Genomic DNA, 20,434 nt, shown 5'->3' on the forward strand with positions numbered 1-20,434 from the left:
CGCCCTGTCTCAAACATTTGGGTCTTAACCACAACAACAACAAAGATTCCAAGCAGCCAGTGTGCCAAACTGCATCTGCATAGGGGAACAAAATGCTGTGCAAAACCATTAGAGAATCCTTCCCATATCTGTCCCACAGCTCCTAAAAGCTGCTTCATTTTCTCATCTTTGAACTTTCCCACCTTCTTTCAGCTGGAGCACCCAGCAACATGAGCAGTGCAAAGGGCAGCAGGGGAGAGGAGAGGAACTCTGGTTTATTTGGGTCAGAATTTCATTTATTGGAAGGAATATTTGTCTCTCGGGGCGCATTTTCAGCCCTGATGAAAGCTGGGGGTGCTCAGCAGCAGATCCAGGTGGAGAATTAATGACAGGCATCTCTTCTCTGCAGCTCTGGGCACCATTTATTCACAATAATATTTATCTAGAAAAGAGTAAAACCTGTGTACAAAGCCCTGATTATTGTACAAGACTCTTACCAGATTTCTTTCCTCCTAAAAGCAATGCAGTTTTAATTCCCATTGGAAAGGGAATATTCTGCACTTGAAAGGACAGCAATATCTGCTCCAAGAAACATTGGGAAAATGGGAAAAGTGACCCAGGGCAGAGTTTTCATTACCCTTCTCGTGACACCAGCAGTTGGATTTGTGCAATAGGGATAATTTTAGATAAAGGGTTTCAGACAGCTGATCTTGATTTAATAAAAAATAAAAATAAAATTGGAAGCTCAGGACTGACTGCAGCACACCCTGCCTCCAAAGCTGGCAGAGCCACAAGTGAAAATTACCCAGCTACCATGAAGAGTTTGGGAATGAAAACAGCAACAAAAATTGCCCAGACTCTTCACCAGCTGACCAAAATCCTGCTCAAAACCCCTCAGAGCCCCATCAGCACCAGAGTTCTGTACAGGGGGAGCTTGACAGCTGGTTTGCAAGCAAAGCTGAGTTAATAGAAGAAATAATGATGATTTTTGAGTGTATCCATAGCAAAGAAAAAGACAAGGCCATCAGCATGAAAATAGATTAGAAAAGATACATGAAAATTTTTGATTCCCCAGGAAATGTCAGAACCCAGGACATTCCTCTGGCTGCCCTGGATGGCTCCAGACCCTGGCAGGGGTCTCAGAGACCTTGGCACCGAGTAAAAACACCTGTGTCTTTGATTTTAAACCCTTGGTAACAATTCCCAACATTGTGTGAAGAGTTACAAGCCACACGGGTTTTGAGTAGAATGACAGTGAATTTATCACAGGGTGAAAAAAGTAGAATTTTGGGGTTTTTAGAATGGGGGTTCAGGAGGCAAAATGGAGGAATCTGGGTGTGTCCTGTCTTTCTCCTTCTTCTTCTTGTCCTCCATCTTCTGCTGTGATGGTGACACTTCTGGATTGGTTTAGAGTAGAAGAACAGAGACTGTCTAATACAAGGGACATGTATTGGAAAATTATTGTAAATAAAGTACAGGTAGTTTTTAGTATAAAAAGATAACACTGTCCTGAGGGTGGTCAGCGTGCTGGACAGATCTGAGCAGGTCAGAGAAAGAATGGGATAGATAAAAAATAAAAAAACAACTTTAGAATGAGACGCAAGGAATCCTGTCTTCTTTTGGGAAAAAAAAGAGACTTTTTAACACCTCGGGGTCATCCCAACAGCAGAAGAACCCCGGCCAGAAGGGGAAGCAGGAGAGAGCCGCAGGGAGGTTTAAGCGGGAGAGCTGCGGCCCAGCTGTCGCAGCCACAGCAGGCCTGGCTGCCCCACACACCAACAGCAGCAATGCCAGCAGCCTGTGGAAAGCTGCGAGGGAGGCGCTGCTGCTGCCTGGCGCCACACGGGTGCTGACACGCTCCCTGTGGTCACACATCCTGCAGCAAAAGCCACCCCAAACCCACAGCCCCCAGGGCACAGCTGGGCCTGTCACCTTCAGGATGCTCCAGCCACGCTGTCGTTTTAAATTTCTTTCATTTCTTGCTGGTTTTGCTGTTTAATAACCCCTTTGTCAGGAATTTAGCTGCTAAGGACTGGAAAAGTACAAAACTGTGGCTAATTCCAAGTCCTGTACCTGTAAGATAGCATGTCCTTGGGCCCTAGCTACAGCAGGATAACGAACAGTGAAAGAGACATGAAAAAAAGAGAGATGTAACCCCTAAGAATGAGGAGTTCATGGTATAGTTTAACCAACAGATTGCTTGGCTTACAGAATATTCATAAGCTTATTATTTGCTGTATAAGTGTTTGATACTTTCTTCAATAAACTGGACCAGAAGGACCTGAGGGACCGGGACCGGACCGGACCTAAAGGGCCTGTGATGAACCAACTGGTGTCCTGGTCCCCTTCCTTCGACACCCCTTCAGTGCTTTGCTTTTGTACAGATCCAGCATTTCAGAGGCAAAACCTCTCCTTGATTATTTGCTGTCAGCACAAAGCTGACATTCAAGCAGAAATAAGACAGAAAATTAAATAGTTGCTTCAAACCTCCCAAGCATCCTCTAAAACTCCACACACATTAACTTTTAATGCATCTCTGGAGCTGCAGCTTCCCCTGGGGTGGGACGTGGGCGCAATTTTCCCAACAGGGAGCAGGAATTGTACAACTGCTCACAAAAAACCTCTTCATCCTCACCACAGCAGATGGCAGGGAGCAAACTGGGATTCCCATTAAGCACTTCAACCCTCAGAGGAGCTGACAAAGGCACTCTGCTCCCAGCTCCATGTCACCCAGAGGAGGGATGGAAAAGGGAAATATCACTGGGGGCTGGTGGTGTAACACATTCTTCACCCTGGAGAGGTAAAACTGATGAGATCAACCCAAAAACTTTCAGGATGTGATTATGAACTTTCCCACAGTGATGCTGCCTTCACACTGACAACAACTTTTTGATTCAAACCTCCCCCATGAGGAGGAGGAGGAGGAAGAGGAAGATGCCAAGATGCAGGTTTATTTCAAGCACTGGTGTAAAGATGGTGTGTGGTGATAGTGAGTGTGGAGAGTTTATTTAGGTTAGCCTGAATTCAGCAGATCACAGCCACGGGGGCTGGCTGGGAGCAGGAAAAGGAAGCTGTGCACAGATTTTCAGGGAACCACAAATGTTTCTCTGTGGTTTCTCGGGTGTTTATCTCGATCAGGTCCTGTGCAACTTCCACTTCAAAGGTTTCAGCTGGGTCTCAAAAGATCAGAAGGGAAGATTGAGTCTCAAGTATCTTAATTAAATTACTCATTCATACAAGGGACTGGCAGGCAATCCAAGATTGATCTGCTTCAAGACAAGCAGGGCAGACAGACAGACACCACAGACACCGAGCTGGGCATTGCAAGAAATAGGAGAGAAGTCATCTTACAAAATAGATCCAAATAAAGAAATAACCAATAACAAAATAAATAAAAAATAAAAAATAACCTAGAGCCACACCCACAAACCAGGAATAGGAACCCTGTGTTTCTATAAAGAGTAGAAGGTGAAGGATGAATTAGACATGAATTAGATGAGAATGAAAATATTGCTGAGGAGAAAGGTCCTGTCCAGCCTGGCCTTGGATTTCTCCCACAGCTTCTCTGACCCGGTGCCAGGCCTGCTCACCCTCACAGGGAACAATTCCTTCCCAACATCTCACCCAAACTCCCCTCTCATTTGACCCCATCACTCCTGTCCTGATCTGATGAAGGATCCAAGGGAGGTCCCACTGTCTGTGGCAACAGAAAATCCCTGACCATCCTTGCAGTGAGTGAGGGGTTTTAAAACAACACCTGAACTCTCCTGTTCCACCTCCTGATCTCCCCAAAATATTGAGATTTTCCCTGGGTGTGTCCTCCAGGCTGGTGCATCCCAGGACAGCCAAATCTGCAAATTCCCACAGCTGGAGCCAGGCCAAGGGTGAGAGCAGAGATTTCATTGTTCCTCTAAATACTCCTGCAACCCTCCCTGAATTTTGCCCTCTGCAGTGTGGCCACACTCACAGCAGTGTGGTGTGAGACTGGCATCGCTGAGATGATGAAAAACAGCACAAAAACCCTCCCTGAGGTTTTCCATCCTTTTCTGCTGGTCACGAATCCCTGGCTCACTGCAGTCACACAGGTCACTGAATCAATGAATGTTTAATGCTTACAAAAGCTTCCAAATGGGGTTATTTGACAGGCTCAGAATAAAATGTGTAGGATTCTGCTTCAGCAAAAAGAACCACAAAAATAACAATGTTTATTAACAATAATAATAATAATGTAAGTGAGCCCACGTGGCCCAAATGCTTTTGTCAATTCCTCCCTCACAACCTGCACCAACCCTGCTTTACAGAAATCATTTCACTTCTAGGAAAATTAAAGCTGAACTTCCCTGCAAGCTGCTCATTCAACCTCACATTTGATTTTCCCTGACACAGCTCAGTGTTAAGTGCAAATTTTGAGAATTACAAGCATGGACATCCATGCTGCTCCCTGCCCTTCTCTTCAAAAGATTCCAGTTATGAACATCTGTTGTTTACAAGTGCTCAGCCTGAAGGTTGCCAGACTTATTCTTCATCTTCCACTTCAAGGCAAAGGCTGCCAGAAAGGCATCTGAATTTCATGCTGGGATATCCTGGACATTCAGCTCTCCAGCTGACAATTGCTACTCAGGATCCTGCTTCCAAAGATTAGCTTGATTTAAAACGTGGCCTTAAAATAGCATTGGAGCATTGTCTTTTCTTCTTTTTTTTTTTTTCATCTTTTCCCTCAAAAGCACTCACTCAAGATTTGCCATGGTTTTCATATTGATGATCTGAATAGGCAAATGCCTCCAGGACAAAAATTATACGAAATCAGGGAAGTGAAGGCTGGGGTTGGAGGTCTCAGGGTCTGAGTGCAGAGGGACTGAGCCTTTTTGGGGGGCTGGAAGTCACCCCCAGACCCAGGAGCCACCTGTGAGATGGATGCTCTGATTTCCACCTCAGGTACCAAACCTGGGACAAACGAGCTCCTGCAGCAGCCACAGTTACAAGATTTGGGCCTCCTTTTGTACATTCCAATCCTTACATCCCATTCCCCATTAACAACACAGAACCCAGCAGGAATTACTGACATCAACGAGCACCCAGAGCAGGGAAAGGCTCCTGTGCCCAACACAAACCTGGGGAATGTTTGGCTCTGGAATTCAGAGCAGTGCTGGTGGCCCACACTCATTCTAATAACTCTCTTTTCATTCCTGTCCTTGTAATCAAATCTACAGAGGAGGGAAAAAAAAATTAATGTAAAATAAATAAAATTTAAAAATTAAATAAATAAAATAAAACAAACCAAATAAAATAAACTAAATAACGAAAAATAAATAAATAAATAAAATAAAATTTAAAATAAATAAGAGAAAAAAATTAAAATAAAATAAAACAAAGTAAAATAAAATAAAATAAAAAATAATAAAAATAAAATAAATTTAAAATATATAAAATAAAAAATTAAAATAAAAATTAAAATAAAATAAAATGAAATAAAAATAAAATAGAATAAAACAAAACAAAATTTAAAAAATAAAATTAAATTAAATTAAAAATAAAATAAATTTAAAATAAAACAAATTTGAAAATAAAATAGAATAAAATAAAATAAATTAAAAAATAAAATAAATTTAAAATGAAATGAAATGCAATGAAATGAAATGAAATAAAATAAAATAAAATAAAATAAAATAAAATAAAATAAAATAAAATAAAATAAAATAAAATTAAAATAAAATAAAATAAACCTCCCTGGGCTTTGGAACCTCCCACTCTGCTCTCTCCTTGAAGCCCGTGTCTTCCCAGCATGGAGGAACCCACACACTCCAATCCAGGGCTCAGCCCAAATCCTCCTGCCCTGGGAGCATTCCCTTGCAGGAACACAGTGGGAGCAAGTGGGCAATCCCACACGAGCTGCAGAGCAGGAAAATGCAAATTACAGGGTGGCTGCCTGACAGATTTCCGTGTCAGGAGATCTAAACAGGGGACGTGCCACGGGGAGCAGGCAGGCAATGACACGGTACCTCCTGCCATAATTACCGGTTCTGGGGAGAGCAGGCTATTACGGGGTATTTATAGGGTCAGAGCCAGGCAATTACAGAGCAGGCTCCTGTCCCACACTGTAATCCTGAGGGGCAGGGAGCTGATGGCTGGGTTGATCAAATGGGGGGCTCCAATGGGATTGCAGCTCCAGCCTCTGCACAGGAGATGCCAGCCAGGAGAATCCCTGAGATTCAGGCAGGGACAGGCGGGTACAAGGGAACTGTGCCCTAAGGATCCCTGGGCACGCTGGCACCGTCCTGAGCGCTGCCCGGCCAGCTGACCTGTGCCACTGCTGGCCAACACTGCCCACACACCCCACAGCCTCAGACACCGTGTTACTGCTCACTCATTCCAACTCTCACCAAATTAATTTGTGTATTTATGACTCAGGCCTTGCAGGGGATACCATATTCCAAGAGCAAGGCGTTTTTCTGGCAAACTGCTGCTGAACAAAGAGAAATCAGGAGCCCAAGCAACACCAGCCCGCTGCAAATCCTGCAGGGTTCTGTTCAACTCTACTCAAAACTTCCACATCATAAATTCATTCTAAATCCCCAAGCAAAATTTCTATGCCACTTTCTCAAGCTGAATACAGAGTGTTTCTGATGGGTTGTTTCATATCATGTAATATAGAGAAAATCACCTCAATCTTCACCAGAAGTAACAACAAAATCACTGAGAACATCCATCACACTGCAGAGGAAAATTGTAATCTAGACATCATCTCTACTGGTGTCATCTTAAAGGCACCTGCAGGATGTGCAGTGTTTATAGTTGTAACAACACTTTCACTGTAAAAGAAAAAGGAAAAAGAAAAAAAGAATAGGAAAGGAAAAGAGAGGAAAAAAGAAAGGGAAGGGAAGGGAAGGGAAAGGGAAGGGAAAGGGAAGGGAAAGGGAAAGGGAAAGGGAAAGGGAAAGGGAAAGGGAAAGGGAAAGGGAAAGGAAAGGGAAAGGGAAAGGGAAAGGGAAAGGGAAAAGGGAAAGGGAAAGGGAAGGGAAAGGGAAAGGGAAAGGGAAAGGGAAGGGAAGGGAAGGGAAGGGAAGGGAAGGGAAGGGAAGGGAAGGAAGGGAAGGGAAGGGAAGGGAAGGGAAGGGAAGGAAGGGAAGGGAAGGGAAGGGAAGGGAAGGAAGGGAAGGGAAGGGAAGGGAAGGGAAGGGAAGGGAAGGGAAGGGAAGGGAAGGGAAGGGAAGGAAGGGAAGGGAAGGGAAGGGAAGGGAAGGGAAGGGAAGGGAAGGGAAGGGAAGGGAAGGGAAGGGAAGGAAGGGAAGGAAAGGAAGGAAAGGAAAGGAAAGGAAAGGAAAGGAAAGGAAAGGAAAGGAAAGGAAAGGAAAGGAAAGGAAAGGAAAGGAAAGGAAAGGAAAGGAAAGGAAAGGAAAGGAAAGGAAAGGAAAGGAAAGGAAAGGAAAGGAAAGGAAAGGAAAGGAAAGGAAAGGAAAGGAAAGGAAAGGAAAGGAAAGGAAAGGAAAGGAAAGGAAAGGAAAGGAAAGGAAAGGAAAGATCTTTCAGACTCTGACAGGTCCATGGATGTGCAGAACAACTTCTGCCCAGTGTGTGACACAGCTCTGCTCTGGAGCCAGGCTTTCCTGAGCACACAGCACAACGTGTGCTCTAATTGACAACCCCAGTGAATGACATCAAAGCTGTGCAGACAGGAAACTAAAATGGTGCCTCCTTAATGGCTTCCACAGAGAGAGCTGCTGCTGGAAACGGGAAGCTGCTGCGTCCCCACATCCCTCCAAACACAGCAACAGCACAGCACAAACACGGGAGAACGTCCCGACCCAAACAATGCGAAAAGTGACGCTGCATCGGGGCGGGAGCGGGCCCAGATGGATCCTCTCAGATCTCAGAAATGATTCAGATCCCAGGGTGCTGCTGCTCCTTGTTTGCCTCAGCTGCTGCCCTGACAACACAGCCCAACAAGGCAGAGCACTGCCCACATGGGGCTCACCCCCACAGCCCCTCCTGCAGCCCCTTCCCCTGGGAAAAGCAGAATCAAGAGGATGTGAACCCATAAAACCAGGGTCCATCTGCATCACTGTGAAAAATGCATGTATTTTACGATTGGCTTTTCAGAAATATTAAAATGAACATTATATGTGTTGTGTTAGAAAGTAATGCTGTATTAATTCTCTTAAGTAGTGTGCTAAATATAGTTTTAGGTTATAAAAAATGTTAAAACACAAACTGTGCTATGTAGGATACTTTTTTTAAAGAAAGGACTGGCACTGAGATAGCAGCCACAGGATGCCTGAATCTTTCAGAGAAAGAGAATTTATTGCTCCATTATCAGAAGAAATGAACTTCTTCCACCTCAAGGCGCTGTCAGGATTCAGAGGAAGAAGCTGACACTGCCCAGACAGAATCCTGTGTTTGAATGGAACTTATGCATCATGGATGGGGTGTATGAATATGCAACACGCTGTTGCTTTTAAGGGTTAATCCTCTGTTAACGTGGGTCCTTTCAGGCTCGTGCTGCCCAGAAAAAGGTACCCAGACTGTCTATAACTTTTTGTCTCTATTGTTTCATATAGTCCTAATCCAAATTGTCCAAATTATTATTACTCTAATTGTATTACTATTTTTATAATTTTATTACTATTAAACTTTTAAAATTTTAAAAACAAGTGATTGGGCGTTTTCACACTCACCCCAACTCAGAGAAGTGGGAAGAACCAACACCCAGCAGCACGGCCAGACCCAGCTGTAAATGATGCTTCAAGCAGCAGAGTCAGATTGTCAGAAAGGACATGTTCAGGTTTTAATTGAGTCCCCCAGCTCGGTATCCAGGGATTCCCCCACCCACAGTGGCACAGCTCTCTCTGCAAGTGCTGCTGGCCTTATTTCCCTGCTGTTTGAAGTGATAGTAGCAGAGCTGCAACACAACTCCCACACAGAGCGTGTGTGGGATCCCAGAAACGGAGAGCTGACAGCAGGGAACAGATTGGGAACAGCTCCCCTTCAGAAAACCAAAGCCACTGACACTGAAGGAAATCCTGTCCATCAAATCTGGCACGCAGCTTTGCCCACCTCTCCCAAAAAATGACTCCTTTTCTGCACATTCCAGTCCTTACATCCCATTCCCTATTGACAACACACAGCCTAGCAGGAATTACTGATATCAATGAGCAGGGAATGGCTTCTGTGTCCAACACAAACCTGGGGAATGTCTGGCTCTGCAATTCAGTGCTGGTGCCTACATTCACTCAAACAACTCTCTTTTCCATTCCTGTCCTTGCAATCAAATCTACAGCAGGAGGAAAAAAATAAAAAGCAGAAACAAAAGGGAAATACTCTACTTGAATTGCTGGTCTTTGGTGCTCCTAGTTTTAGCCAGGAATCTCTCAGCCAACTTCTCCAAATTCCTGGAGTAATCCATCTCAATCTCTGCCTTCTTGCGGAAGAAATCCTGCAAGTCCTGCAGTAACTGGACCCGAAGCTCACACTGCTGGTCAAGGCATTTCAGCTGCTCTACCAACTGGGCACGGATCTCTGCAACAAATAAAAGCACTGCAGGTTAAACACAGTCCCATCACAGAAAACACCATCACAGTTCTCCAGAAAACATCATTTAAAAATGGGTTCCCTCATTGGTGTCAGCCAGGCTCCCTTGTGGTGATTATGTGCAGGCAGAAAATGTCTGGGGGTGCAATTGCAAGGAAATCCATCCCAAACCCTGCACAGCAAAGCTTTGTTGCTGAAAAGTGCATCAGTTACAAGTGTCAAGTGCATTTTTGGCATGGGGAACGAGTGGTCACTGCCTAAAAATGTACTGAATCTCAGTCTGGAAAAAGGACTGAACGCTGCAATCCCCCACGTCAGCTCAGCAAACCACTTCAGGGAATTTCTATCAAATTCCTCTGCAAACTGCTCCTGATGCAGAAACAAGACATTGCACATTCTGGGGCACTCCCCAAAGGCACCAAATTCAGATTATTCAGTTTGTTCCTGAGCCTCCAGCTGTGCAGCTCATTATAAGCCAAGCCATGAAAGAGATGAAGAAAACCCTCTGGAGAGCCAACACCAGAGCACTTCCCATTAGGGAATCATCTCCAGGAAGGCTCCTTTTCCTTTTAAAATATCTGCAAGTAACATATTTCCATCTAAGGACCCCATAAAGCACACAGATATAGGTGTTAATACCATAATTAATTATTAATGCACATTCATAATAATCACTGCATAATTGTTATGAATGTCTCTATGTTAGCACAGTACTGTTTTCAAGTATTTTAAAAACATGAAAAAGCTTCTCCCATTAGCCACGTGTTCTCCTTATCCCACTAATCCTGAATTTGAGGGACAGAACAGTAAAATGACTCACTCACTCAAACAGGGCAAGAAAACACAGCAGAAGTGTGTCAGTCGCTGCCTAAAAATGCAGAAATATTCAGTGATGCAGCCAGCAGAGGCTATTTGCTTTTACACAGGCAATAAACTCAACATGAAATCAATAAAATATGCCCTTTCATCTAAAGGTCTTTGAGCAGTGAAACTGCAGAGATTTGCCATGGCCTGACTGCGAGCGCTGCTCCCCCTCCAAAGCTTTCCAAGATGTGTTGTTCCAGGCTGAGCCCGGAACCAGCAATAAAATTTCAGGTTTCAATAAAATTTCAGGTTTCACAGCTTCCCTCACACCTCCACTCTGCGACTGCAGGCGCCCACAGCTCCATCACTGCAAGGGAAAGAGAGGAGGAAGCATTTCCCAAACCAAATTTTTTAAAAATCAACAACTTCACCGCTGATTCCTGAAATACAGAAAATCACAGAGAGCAGCTTGGCTCCTCTGTGAGTTTGTCCCTTTGCCCAGGAAATAAAATGGAAAAAAAAAACCATCTGGACCTCCATGGTTTCATTCCTGCCATGCACTCCCAGGATCAGTTGCCTCGGATCGTGCTCACATCTGCGGGAACAGTTTTAAGGAATTTGGGATTTGCCCTGAACAAAACCCCGCATCTTTATTTTAGGGATTCCAAAACCCAAACCACATGTAGGAAAACACAGCTCCCAGTCAGGCTTGCCAAAAGAAAAAAAAAAAAAAAAAGAAAAAAAAATTAATTAATCTGAACAAATGTGGGGTTTTCAAGCTTGAAGATGACCTTGATTAGCACTGAATTTGGTCATTGCAAACTTCTCAGCCTGTGGTACCCAGGGGCTTTTGCTGCAAGGAGGAAATACAGCCAGCGAGGTTGTTGAAAGGGAGGAGTCAACGCTGTAATATTGGCGCAAAACTGGTCAGGTTTATTTTTTTTTCCCCCAGGAGAAAATCTTAAAACCCAGAAAACCTGTGTTTCTTCATCAGGAAACACAGCTACAGGCAAATACATCAACCTGAGTTGCCTGTGCACTTCTTTAACCAAAACCACTCCAGCTTTGCTGCTTCCCTGGGCTCAGGAATGCCCCATCTCAGGTGGGAAGAGTGTGGGGTCACCCCAGGAAGAGACAAATCCACGAGGAACCCGACCCTGGATGTGCAGAGAAGCACACGCTACAGCAGGTGAAATCTTCATGCTGCATTTATTTACCCCAAAGCTGGAGATCCCTTTGCTTTTGAGCTGCCTTTGTTGTCTGCCCCATCCCAGCTGGTGTTTCAGGACTGGCAGGGCCACTGGGATGCTCACACACATCAGACCTGGCAGCACTTCTGTAAAACTTTACTGCTGATGCCCAAAATGTGCTGTACACACTCAGCTCGAGCCCCAGTCCCAAACCCCCTCAAGGATTTGCAAGGCTCTGCACCAGTGACAGGTTTAACCAGGGAAATAAATGCAAACCAGACACCCCAATCCCACCTGAGGCTTTGCCATTTCAACTTTTTAAAGCCAAGGAGGTGGTAAGAGCACCAAAACTGCCAGGGAGGTGGTGATCACCAAGTTCTCCTGATCCTTAACCTGACACTCAAAAAGGAACATCCTTCAACATAAGAAGCATTAGAAAGCTCTTCCTCCCTTTGGGTTTTCTCCTCCACATTTTCCTCACCAAAATGATGTTCCCAACACAGAAACAACTCTGTTTCCAGAAGCTACTAGACTAAAGACACTAATTTTAGGAAGTTGAGGACTCATTAAAAGGGATCCCACAAAGAAAATACCTGAGCAGAGCTGGTGTTTTCTGCCAAGCACATTAAGAGAGTCAGGATTCAAATGCAGCAAATTTTGACTGCGATGTTTTTATTTGTGCATTTCAGCAATTTTTCAAAAGTCAGCCAGCTTCTTAGCATGGATGAGCAGCAGACACCTTGTTGGAGAAGAGGATTGGGGTAGGGATGTGAAACAGAAGATTCAGGCAGATCAGGGAATGACCACCCATCCTCCTCGGTGCCTCAATTGATGGATTTTTATGAGGGGAACAATTGGACATTGCCCATGATGTTCTCAATTGGAAAACCACCTTCTGGAGCAAAATTAGAACTACAAAGGACCACTTCCAAAAAACCAGCAGCTCTGAAAGACAAGAAGATCAGAGCACGAGTGTTTTAATCAGAAAACCCCAAGGCAGCTCAAGCTCTTGGCTCTGGAGGTGGGACACTCCACACACAGCTCTCTGACTGAACAGCACAGAGAACCAGCAGCTTCTCCTCCAGTGTGAAAGGCAATCTCAGCATTTTTCTTTATAAATAAAGGCAGTGTTTTGGAGGGGAGCAGTGACAGCTGATCGGGCTCCCTCAGGGAACAATGAACCATTCAGCCCCGGCTTATCGAGGCCGCGGCACTGGGCCCGAGCGAGGCAACCTTGCTCATCTTTCAAACACACACCCCGCAGCCCTGTGCCACAAAATAAAATCAAGAATGCAGGAATTTCCTGAGGCTTACTGGGCCTTCCCGAGTATAAAGTGTCTGCTTGTTTTCCCACTGCTTACACAAGCAGAAGGGATTTTTTTTTTCGGGCCTGCTCCGAGCACATCCCCCGGCGGCGTCGGGGCCGTGCGTGCTCTAACCCGAGGGTCACCGAATTACACGGGACCTTTTCATGTCTCCAGTCACAACAAGCACTCCAGTCCCCAATCCACGGCTTCTGCATCTTTTAATTTGCACAGATTATTAGGTTAACAGCCACTTTAAACACCGAAAAAGCCTTTCCCCCTCCTTTCCTTTAGAGCTTGGCAATCCCACCCACTGTGATGGCTGAAGACAAGGAACAACCCCCTGAAGATTCTGTTCAAGGGCCTGGAGGTGAATAAGCACACACTGAATTCAAGGTCAAGATGCCAGTGGAAAAATTAGGATTAAACACCAGGTATTCTTATTGTAAGCCTTGCCCTGTATCACTGAATTCTGTCTACCGTATTTCAATCACACGTGGCTGACAACTCTACATAATTCAAACATCCTCAGTGGCCACAGAAAGTTTTCCATCCACCTCAAACATTTATTAATTTCCATCACCAGATCATAAAGTCACCTGGGTCACCAAGGGATAGACTGTTGTATAATCCTGGGCAGTTGCATGACTTGACCTTGCTCCTTTTCAACATTCCATGCAGCACACAGGAGACAGGTCCGGTTTATAACAAATTCAGAGGGTCAGGAAGGATCTTCTGCCTTCTCTATTTTATTCCCATTTGCCATTTCCCACCCAGAGGCTGTGGCTGCCCATCCCTGGAAGTGTTGGATGGAGCTTGGAACAACCTGGAAGGTGCCCTTGCACAGGGGAATGAGATGAGCTTTAAGGTCCCTTCCATCCCAAAGCACTCCACGATCCTCAGCATCCTCAAACTCCACCAAACACAGCAGAGTTCTGCAGAGCTGCTGGCAGGAATTTGTGTTTCCTTCAAACAATTCCACCTGGAGCAGGGGGATATCCACAGTGCCTGGGACTGCACCTTGCTCTGCTACAGCACCCAACATCCACCTTCTGAAATTCCCAAACTTGACTTTTTAAGGCTTAAACATCCTATAAGGTTGGAATATGGAACAAAATCTTCTGTAGGAACTTGTTCATTCTCCCATAGGTCACATAGTGACCTAAGAAAAGGTAACCTCAGAGCCTGGACTCCAACAACACCCCTGCCCTGAGCAGGATCATGGGAGGGAAGCTGAAACCCACGGAAAGGCTCATGTCCCTCCCTAGGAAGGGTTTCAGCTCTCACCAGGGATAAGCTGGAACTGCCCTGGCTGGATGGCAGCAGGGTGAATCACGGGCTGGCAGCACGGGGCACCAGGAGGAGGCACGAGCTGCGCTCAGTATCTCCCCCATCTCCTGCATCCCTGCTTTCCCAAGCAAGGGAAAGCTTTCCCCGCCCCATCCCGAGTGCCACGCTGCATAAAAAGATGACAAGCTTGGGAAAGGAGTGGGATGGCAGCACAACAGAACCACCAAGCCTCAGATGAAAGAGCGAGGCTCTCACCCACACGGATGTGCTGCAGCGGGCAGAGCCCAGCTCCAGAGCCAGCTGGGCCTGGTGGCCCTGCAGCTGTCCCCAAGCCACGGGACCCTCAGCATGGCCAGGGGACAGGGGACAGCCCGGGAAGGTGGCAGCCAGCAGGGCTGTGTGGCTCAGGTAGCCCTGACTAAGGAGGAACCACCCTAAACTGCACACCCAGCCTAACACAGGCTCATCTCTGAGGCTTCCCGCAGCACAGGAAAGGCAAGAAAAGGCAAAACGAATTAAATCTCCACTTCAAAGCTGGAGCTGTGATTTTAGATCTTGCGCCTCGTCCTTTTTCAGTCCTCATCTCCTGGGAGCTGCCACACAGTTCTTGTGCTGAACATCAGAATGAGATGTCTGGGCATCCGCTTTTGGAGACTCCATGTAGGTCAAACTAAAAGCTACAGCTGAGTTTAAAGCCAACACTCCATTCAGCTTCCAAAAGTCACAACCATCCAACACAACTTGTGAGTAAAAGCAATAACTGTTTAAATATACAAGCAACTTGCAGAGAATGCACTGAATCACATATTTTGACATGTTCTTACCACATCACTAAATTATTCACATTTCTCCTGCCATCACATACGCGAGGCTGCACTCCAAGAGTGAAGGACTTGGTACTTCTGACTATTTTTATTGGTACATGATTACAAACAGGGCTGTGACTAATGACAGGCCCAGCCCAGGCACCCCAACGTGGCTGGGAGGTTTAATGACTTTGAAAAAGCCTTTATACATTAACAGCCAGAATTCCAGGGAACAAGCTGTGTCACCAGCCAAAAGCTGTTGATCATCCCAGCCTTCAAAAAAATCTCCCTGGTAATCTAAAAGCTTGGCTTTGAAGTGAAAATGATATAAGAGGAGGAAATGCAGCCTTTTGTTTAAGAGCAGAGCCAGGAGGGAGATTCAGGTTCACAACCACTGTAAGCCCTGGAAAAGGTAAATATTCCTTCTCCAGCCAGATATTCCATTTGAGAAATAAGAGCGACGGGTAACACAAACTGACAAGAATCCCTTTGTAGTTATAAATATATAAACAGAGCTGGAGGTGTTGGGAGCTGAAATTCTTTCCAGCAGAGATTGATGAAATTGTTTTGAGGTGCAAGACGAGCGCTGGGAGATTTGCATTAATGAAGGGAAAGGACGCCAGACGTGCTCAAAAGCAAAAATTAAGGCTGGTCTCGGTCTCAGGGAAGAACTGAGGACATTCAGCTTTTATTTCCTCACCTACACCCTAATATATGTGCATTATAATTACCTGGGGCTCCCTCCCAGCTTTTCCAGGCACCACACAAGGGCCACTTGCAGGATTTATAACTTTAAATTTATAACTTTAAAGAATTTCACCTTAAAAATCCCATTTAAAAAACCCACAGCCAATCTGGACACTGGTTTTCCATATCCACACCAAAAAACAGAGTGATGCCTCCAGCACAGCTGGCACCTCAAAAATTTATAATTTTAAAGAATTTCACCTTAAAACCCCCATTTAAAAAAACCCACTGCCAGCATGGACACTGGTTTCCCATATCCACACCAAAAACCAGGGTGATGTCTTGGTTGATGCCTCCAGTACAGATGGCACCTGGAAAATTTATAACTTTAAAGAATTCCACTTTAAAAATTCCCATTTTAAAAAATCCCACAGCCAGCCTGGACATTGGTTTTCCATATCCACACCAAAAAACAGAGTGATGCCTCCAGCACAGCTGGCACCTCAAAAATTTATAACTTTAAAGAATTTCACCTTAAAAATCCCATTTAAAAAAACCCACAGCCAACCTGGACACTGGTTTTCCATATCCACACCAAAAAACAGGGTGATGCCCTGGGTGATGCCTCCAGCACAGATGGCACCTGGAAAATTTATAACTTTAAAGAATCCAATTTTAAAAAATCCCACAGCCAGCCTGGACATTGGTTTCCCATATCCACACCAAAAAACAGAGTGATGCCCTGGGTGATGGAAAATTTATAACTTGGAAAAATTTATAACTTCAAAGAATCTCACTTCAAAAATCCCATTTAAAAAATCCCACAGCCAGCCTGGACATTGGTTTTCCATATCCACGCCAAAAACCCCACACACACCACTCATCTGATATTCCCAAACTACAAACTGATGTGAGCCTTCAGACCTGCAAAGCTTTTAAAAGATGCTCAAAATTCTGCAATTAACCACGCTGAAAAAGTTGCCAAGGTATTTAATCCATCCAGTACTCAAATTTTTTTTTTTTTTGCTGTCTATTGCTATCATCAAAACACAGCCATGCTGTTGACTTTGGGGGAGGATGTTTAAAAGCAGAAATTCAGATTAAATTCCCTTGGGCAGGGATTCATGGCCCTAATTCCAACAGCAGAACGTGAGCAACTCCTCCAAACAAACCTGATAAGGGGAATGTGTTTGAGTACATGAGGTAATAACAATCTATTTTTAGGTTTTACAACTGTTTATTCAAAAGAAATAAAAGTTTATCGATACGTTTCAAATACCCGCGTGCAAACAGCAGGAGCATTGCAGCTCCTCCTCTCCAGGAAGTTTCACAGCTATTTTAGGATTGTCTGTGCTCAGTTAAAGGTTTTCCCCCAGCTGACATCAAGCCAAAATTAAAAAAAAACCTCAGGCAAAGCTTTTCTTATGCTTTCCCAATTTTTGAATGCTGGAAAAAACACCACGGGCAAGTGGCAAAACTACATTTTATCACTGTTTTGCAGCATGGAATTACAGAATAAACAATTTAAAAGTGATTTTGACACATGGGCTATTATAGCAATCTAAAATGACACACACACACACACATTCTCCAGTTCATATTTTCAATATTCAGAGAATAATTTGAACTAAAAAACTCTTTGTAACTCTTTGCTGCTGTAATGAGCACCCTGAGTGTTGTGTGGCCCTGGGAGGTAAAAATTGCTTTGGGCCTGGAATAAAATTTTCTCCAAACAACTTTTTCATAGTTATTTCAATGGTTTCCACTCGTGCAGGGTGAAAATGCCAACACTGTAGAGATGGCAAAAAATTTGGTGAATATTTTTAATATAAAGGGGTTTTTTCCTGCTTTAGTTCCTTTTCTGCTTCTGGCCAGGGCAAACCAAGTCTCCCTGAAGCACCAAACTCAAATGGTATTTTCCATCACACTCTCCTAGTGCTCAGAAAGAAAAGATTCTTCCCTCAAACCCTGTGTTAATCACAAAAAAAGGGGAAAAAAAAAGAATAAAAGGTGTTATGAGCGAAAGGAGCTGGGGGTGTGCTCCCAGTTATTCACAACTACAGAGAGTAAACACAGCAAGGAGCGAAGCTAAGCATGTGCTGGACACATTTTCAGTCAAATTCCTCCTGATTTCTCACAAAACCAAGGCTGGTTATGACTAAAATGTAAAAATGTGGAAGGTTTCTGGATGCTGTCTGGCAGGGAGGGCTGGGGTGGGGATTTCCAGCGGGTGTTGCACAAGGGTCACACTGCAAGGAAGGGAAGTTTAACTCATCCTGCTCCTCCAGCATCATCACCCTCCCCTTCCATCCCCGCTGACACCACTCGTACACCTTAAACACCACCAAAAAAAACCCAAAAAAACCCAAAAAACCCCAAAAAATAACCCCAAAAACCCCAAAAAATAACCCCAAAAAACCCCAAAAAATAACTCCAAAAAACCCCAAAGTTATCAAGGAATAATGAAGGAATAATAAAAAGTTCTCCAGTTTAGGGAAGGTTCCTGAGCACTGATCAAACCCCACGGAGCACCAGAGTGCAAGAATGAATCCAAGTGCCCCAAAAGTGTGGGAAAAGCACAGAAACAGCCTGCAGGAAGCAGGGGAATAATTCATTTGCAAGCCATGAGCTGCCTGGGCGTGGGGAGGGAGGCAGCCAGGGCTCGGCCCTCTCAGCAGCAGCAGATTTGAATGAAGAATGTGGTGCTGCCCTGCTCACAAAGCACCTCGGGTTCCTTCGCACAGGGAGAGGCTGCACTGGCTCTCAGGAGAAAAAAAAAAAAAAAAGTGTTTGTTCTACAATAAACCCAGCAGGAAGAGGCAGCAGAACAGGTCCAGGAGACAAAAGATGAGTGGAGATGGTGGTGACCCTGTGGAACTCCAGCTCCTCTGCTGGGAACATCCATGGGGAGCTGCTCGATCCACCTGCAGCAGGGTCAGAGGGTTTGGATGGCAGCAGGACAAGGTTCTTCCCCACAGGATGCTCCATCTGAGCAGCCCAGCAGCCCCTGGACCATTCTAAAATCCAGTTTTGTACAAGGGTGGATAACTTTGGGTTAGTGCCACCATTCCAGAGGCATCCCGATCTGTGCTGGATGCATCTGCAAGAGGATCAGGGGGTTTGGATGGCAGCAGGACAAGGTTTTTCTCCACAGGATGCTCCACCTGAGCAGCCCAGCAGCCCCTGGACCATTTTAAAATCCAGTTTTTGTAGAAGAGTGGATGATAAGCTTGGGTTAGTGTTAGAGTGCCACCATTCCAGAGGCATCCTGCTCTGAGCAGGAGATGCTGGGTACACCTGCAGCAGGGTCAGGGGATTTGGATGGCAGCAGGACAAGATTCTTCCCCCTCAAGATGTTCCACCTGGTTGGTGCTGAGCAGCCCCTGGACCATTTTAAAATCCAGTTTGTACAAGAGTGGATGATAACCTTGGGTTAGTGCCACCATTCCAGCGGCATCCTGCTCTGGGCAGGAGATGCTGGATGAAGCATCTGGGGCTGGATCCATCTTCAAGAGGATCAGGGGGTTTAGATGGCAGCAGGACAAGGTTCTTCCCCACAGGATGCTCCATCTGAGCAGCCCAGCAGCCCCTGGACCATTCTAAAATCCAGTTTTGTGTAAGAGTGTATGAAAACCTTGGGTTCGTGTTAGAGTGCCACCATTCCAGAGGCATCCTGCTCTGCGCAGGAGATGCTGGATGAAGCATCTGGGGCTGGATGCATCTGCAGCAGGGTCAGGGGGTTGGATGGCAGCAGGACAAGGTTCTTCCCCACAGGATGCTCCACCTGAGCAGCCCAGCAGCCCCTGGACCATTTTAAAATTCAGTTTTTGTAGAAGAGTGGATGATAAGCTTGGGTTAGTTTAGAGTGCCACCATTCCAGAGGCATTTTGCTCTGGGCAGGAGATGCTGGATGAGGCATCTGGGGCTGGATCCACCTGCAGCAGGGGCAGGGGGTTTCTACGGCAGCAGGACAAGGTTTTTCTCCACAGGATGCTCCACCTGAGCAGCCCAGAAGCCCCTGGACCATTCTAAAATCCAGTTTTGTACAAGGGTGGATAACTTTGGGTTAGTGCCACCATTCCAGAGGCATCCTGATCCTGGATGCTCCACCTGAGCAGACCAGCAGCCCCTGGACCATTCTAAAATCCAGTTTTGTGTAAGAGTGTATGAAAACCTTGGGTTAGTGTTAGAGTGCCACCATTCCAGAGGCATCCTGCTCTGGGCAGGAGATGCTGGATGAAGCATCTGGGGCTGGATGCATCTGCAGCAGGGTCAGGGGGTTGGATAGAAGGAGGACAAGGTTCTTCCCCACAGGATGCTCCACCTGAGCAGCCCAGCAGCCTCTGGACCATTTTAAAATCCAGTTTTGTACAAGAGCAGATGATAACCTTGGGTTAATGCCACCATTCCAGAGGCATCCCGATCTGTGCAGGAGCTGCTGGATGCACCTGCAGGAGGGTCAGGGGGTTGGATAGAAGAAGGACAAGGTTTTTCCCCACAGGATGCTCCATCTGAGCAGCCCAGCAGGCCCTGGACCATTCTAAAATCCAGTTTTGTACAAGGGTGGATAACCTTGGGTTAGTGCCACCATTCCAGAGGCATCCTGCTCTGGGCAGGAGATGCTGGATGAAGCATCTGGGGCTGGATGCATCTGCAGCAGGGTCAGGGGGTTGGATAGAAGGAGGACGAGGTTTTTCCCCACAGGATGCTCCACCTGAGCAGCCCAGCAGCCCCTGGACCATTTTAAAATCCAGTTTTTTGTAGAAGAGTGGATGATTAGCTTGGGTTAGTGCCACCATTCCAGAGGCATCCCGATCTGGGCAGGAGCTGCTGGATCCACCTGCAAGAG

The 20,434-nt window shown here is 45.6% G+C and overlaps 1 protein-coding gene across 1 annotated transcript in view; it reads right to left on the reverse strand.

Annotated features, from left to right (window-relative positions):
* The window catches only part of SRGAP2 (SLIT-ROBO Rho GTPase activating protein 2), a gene marked incomplete in the record, with an annotated part of 145,976 nt that overhangs the window by 90,859 nt on the left and 34,683 nt on the right, over window positions 1–20,434 (reverse strand). Inside the window, 1 exon segment of the mRNA XM_074528324.1 lies at window positions 9,300–9,492. Coding sequence (XP_074384425.1) covers window positions 9,300–9,492 — 193 coding nt within the window.

The sequence above is a fragment of the Zonotrichia albicollis genome, chromosome 28 (assembly GCF_047830755.1).
Source record: "Zonotrichia albicollis isolate bZonAlb1 chromosome 28, bZonAlb1.hap1, whole genome shotgun sequence".
Lineage (NCBI taxonomy): Eukaryota > Metazoa > Chordata > Aves > Passeriformes > Passerellidae > Zonotrichia > Zonotrichia albicollis.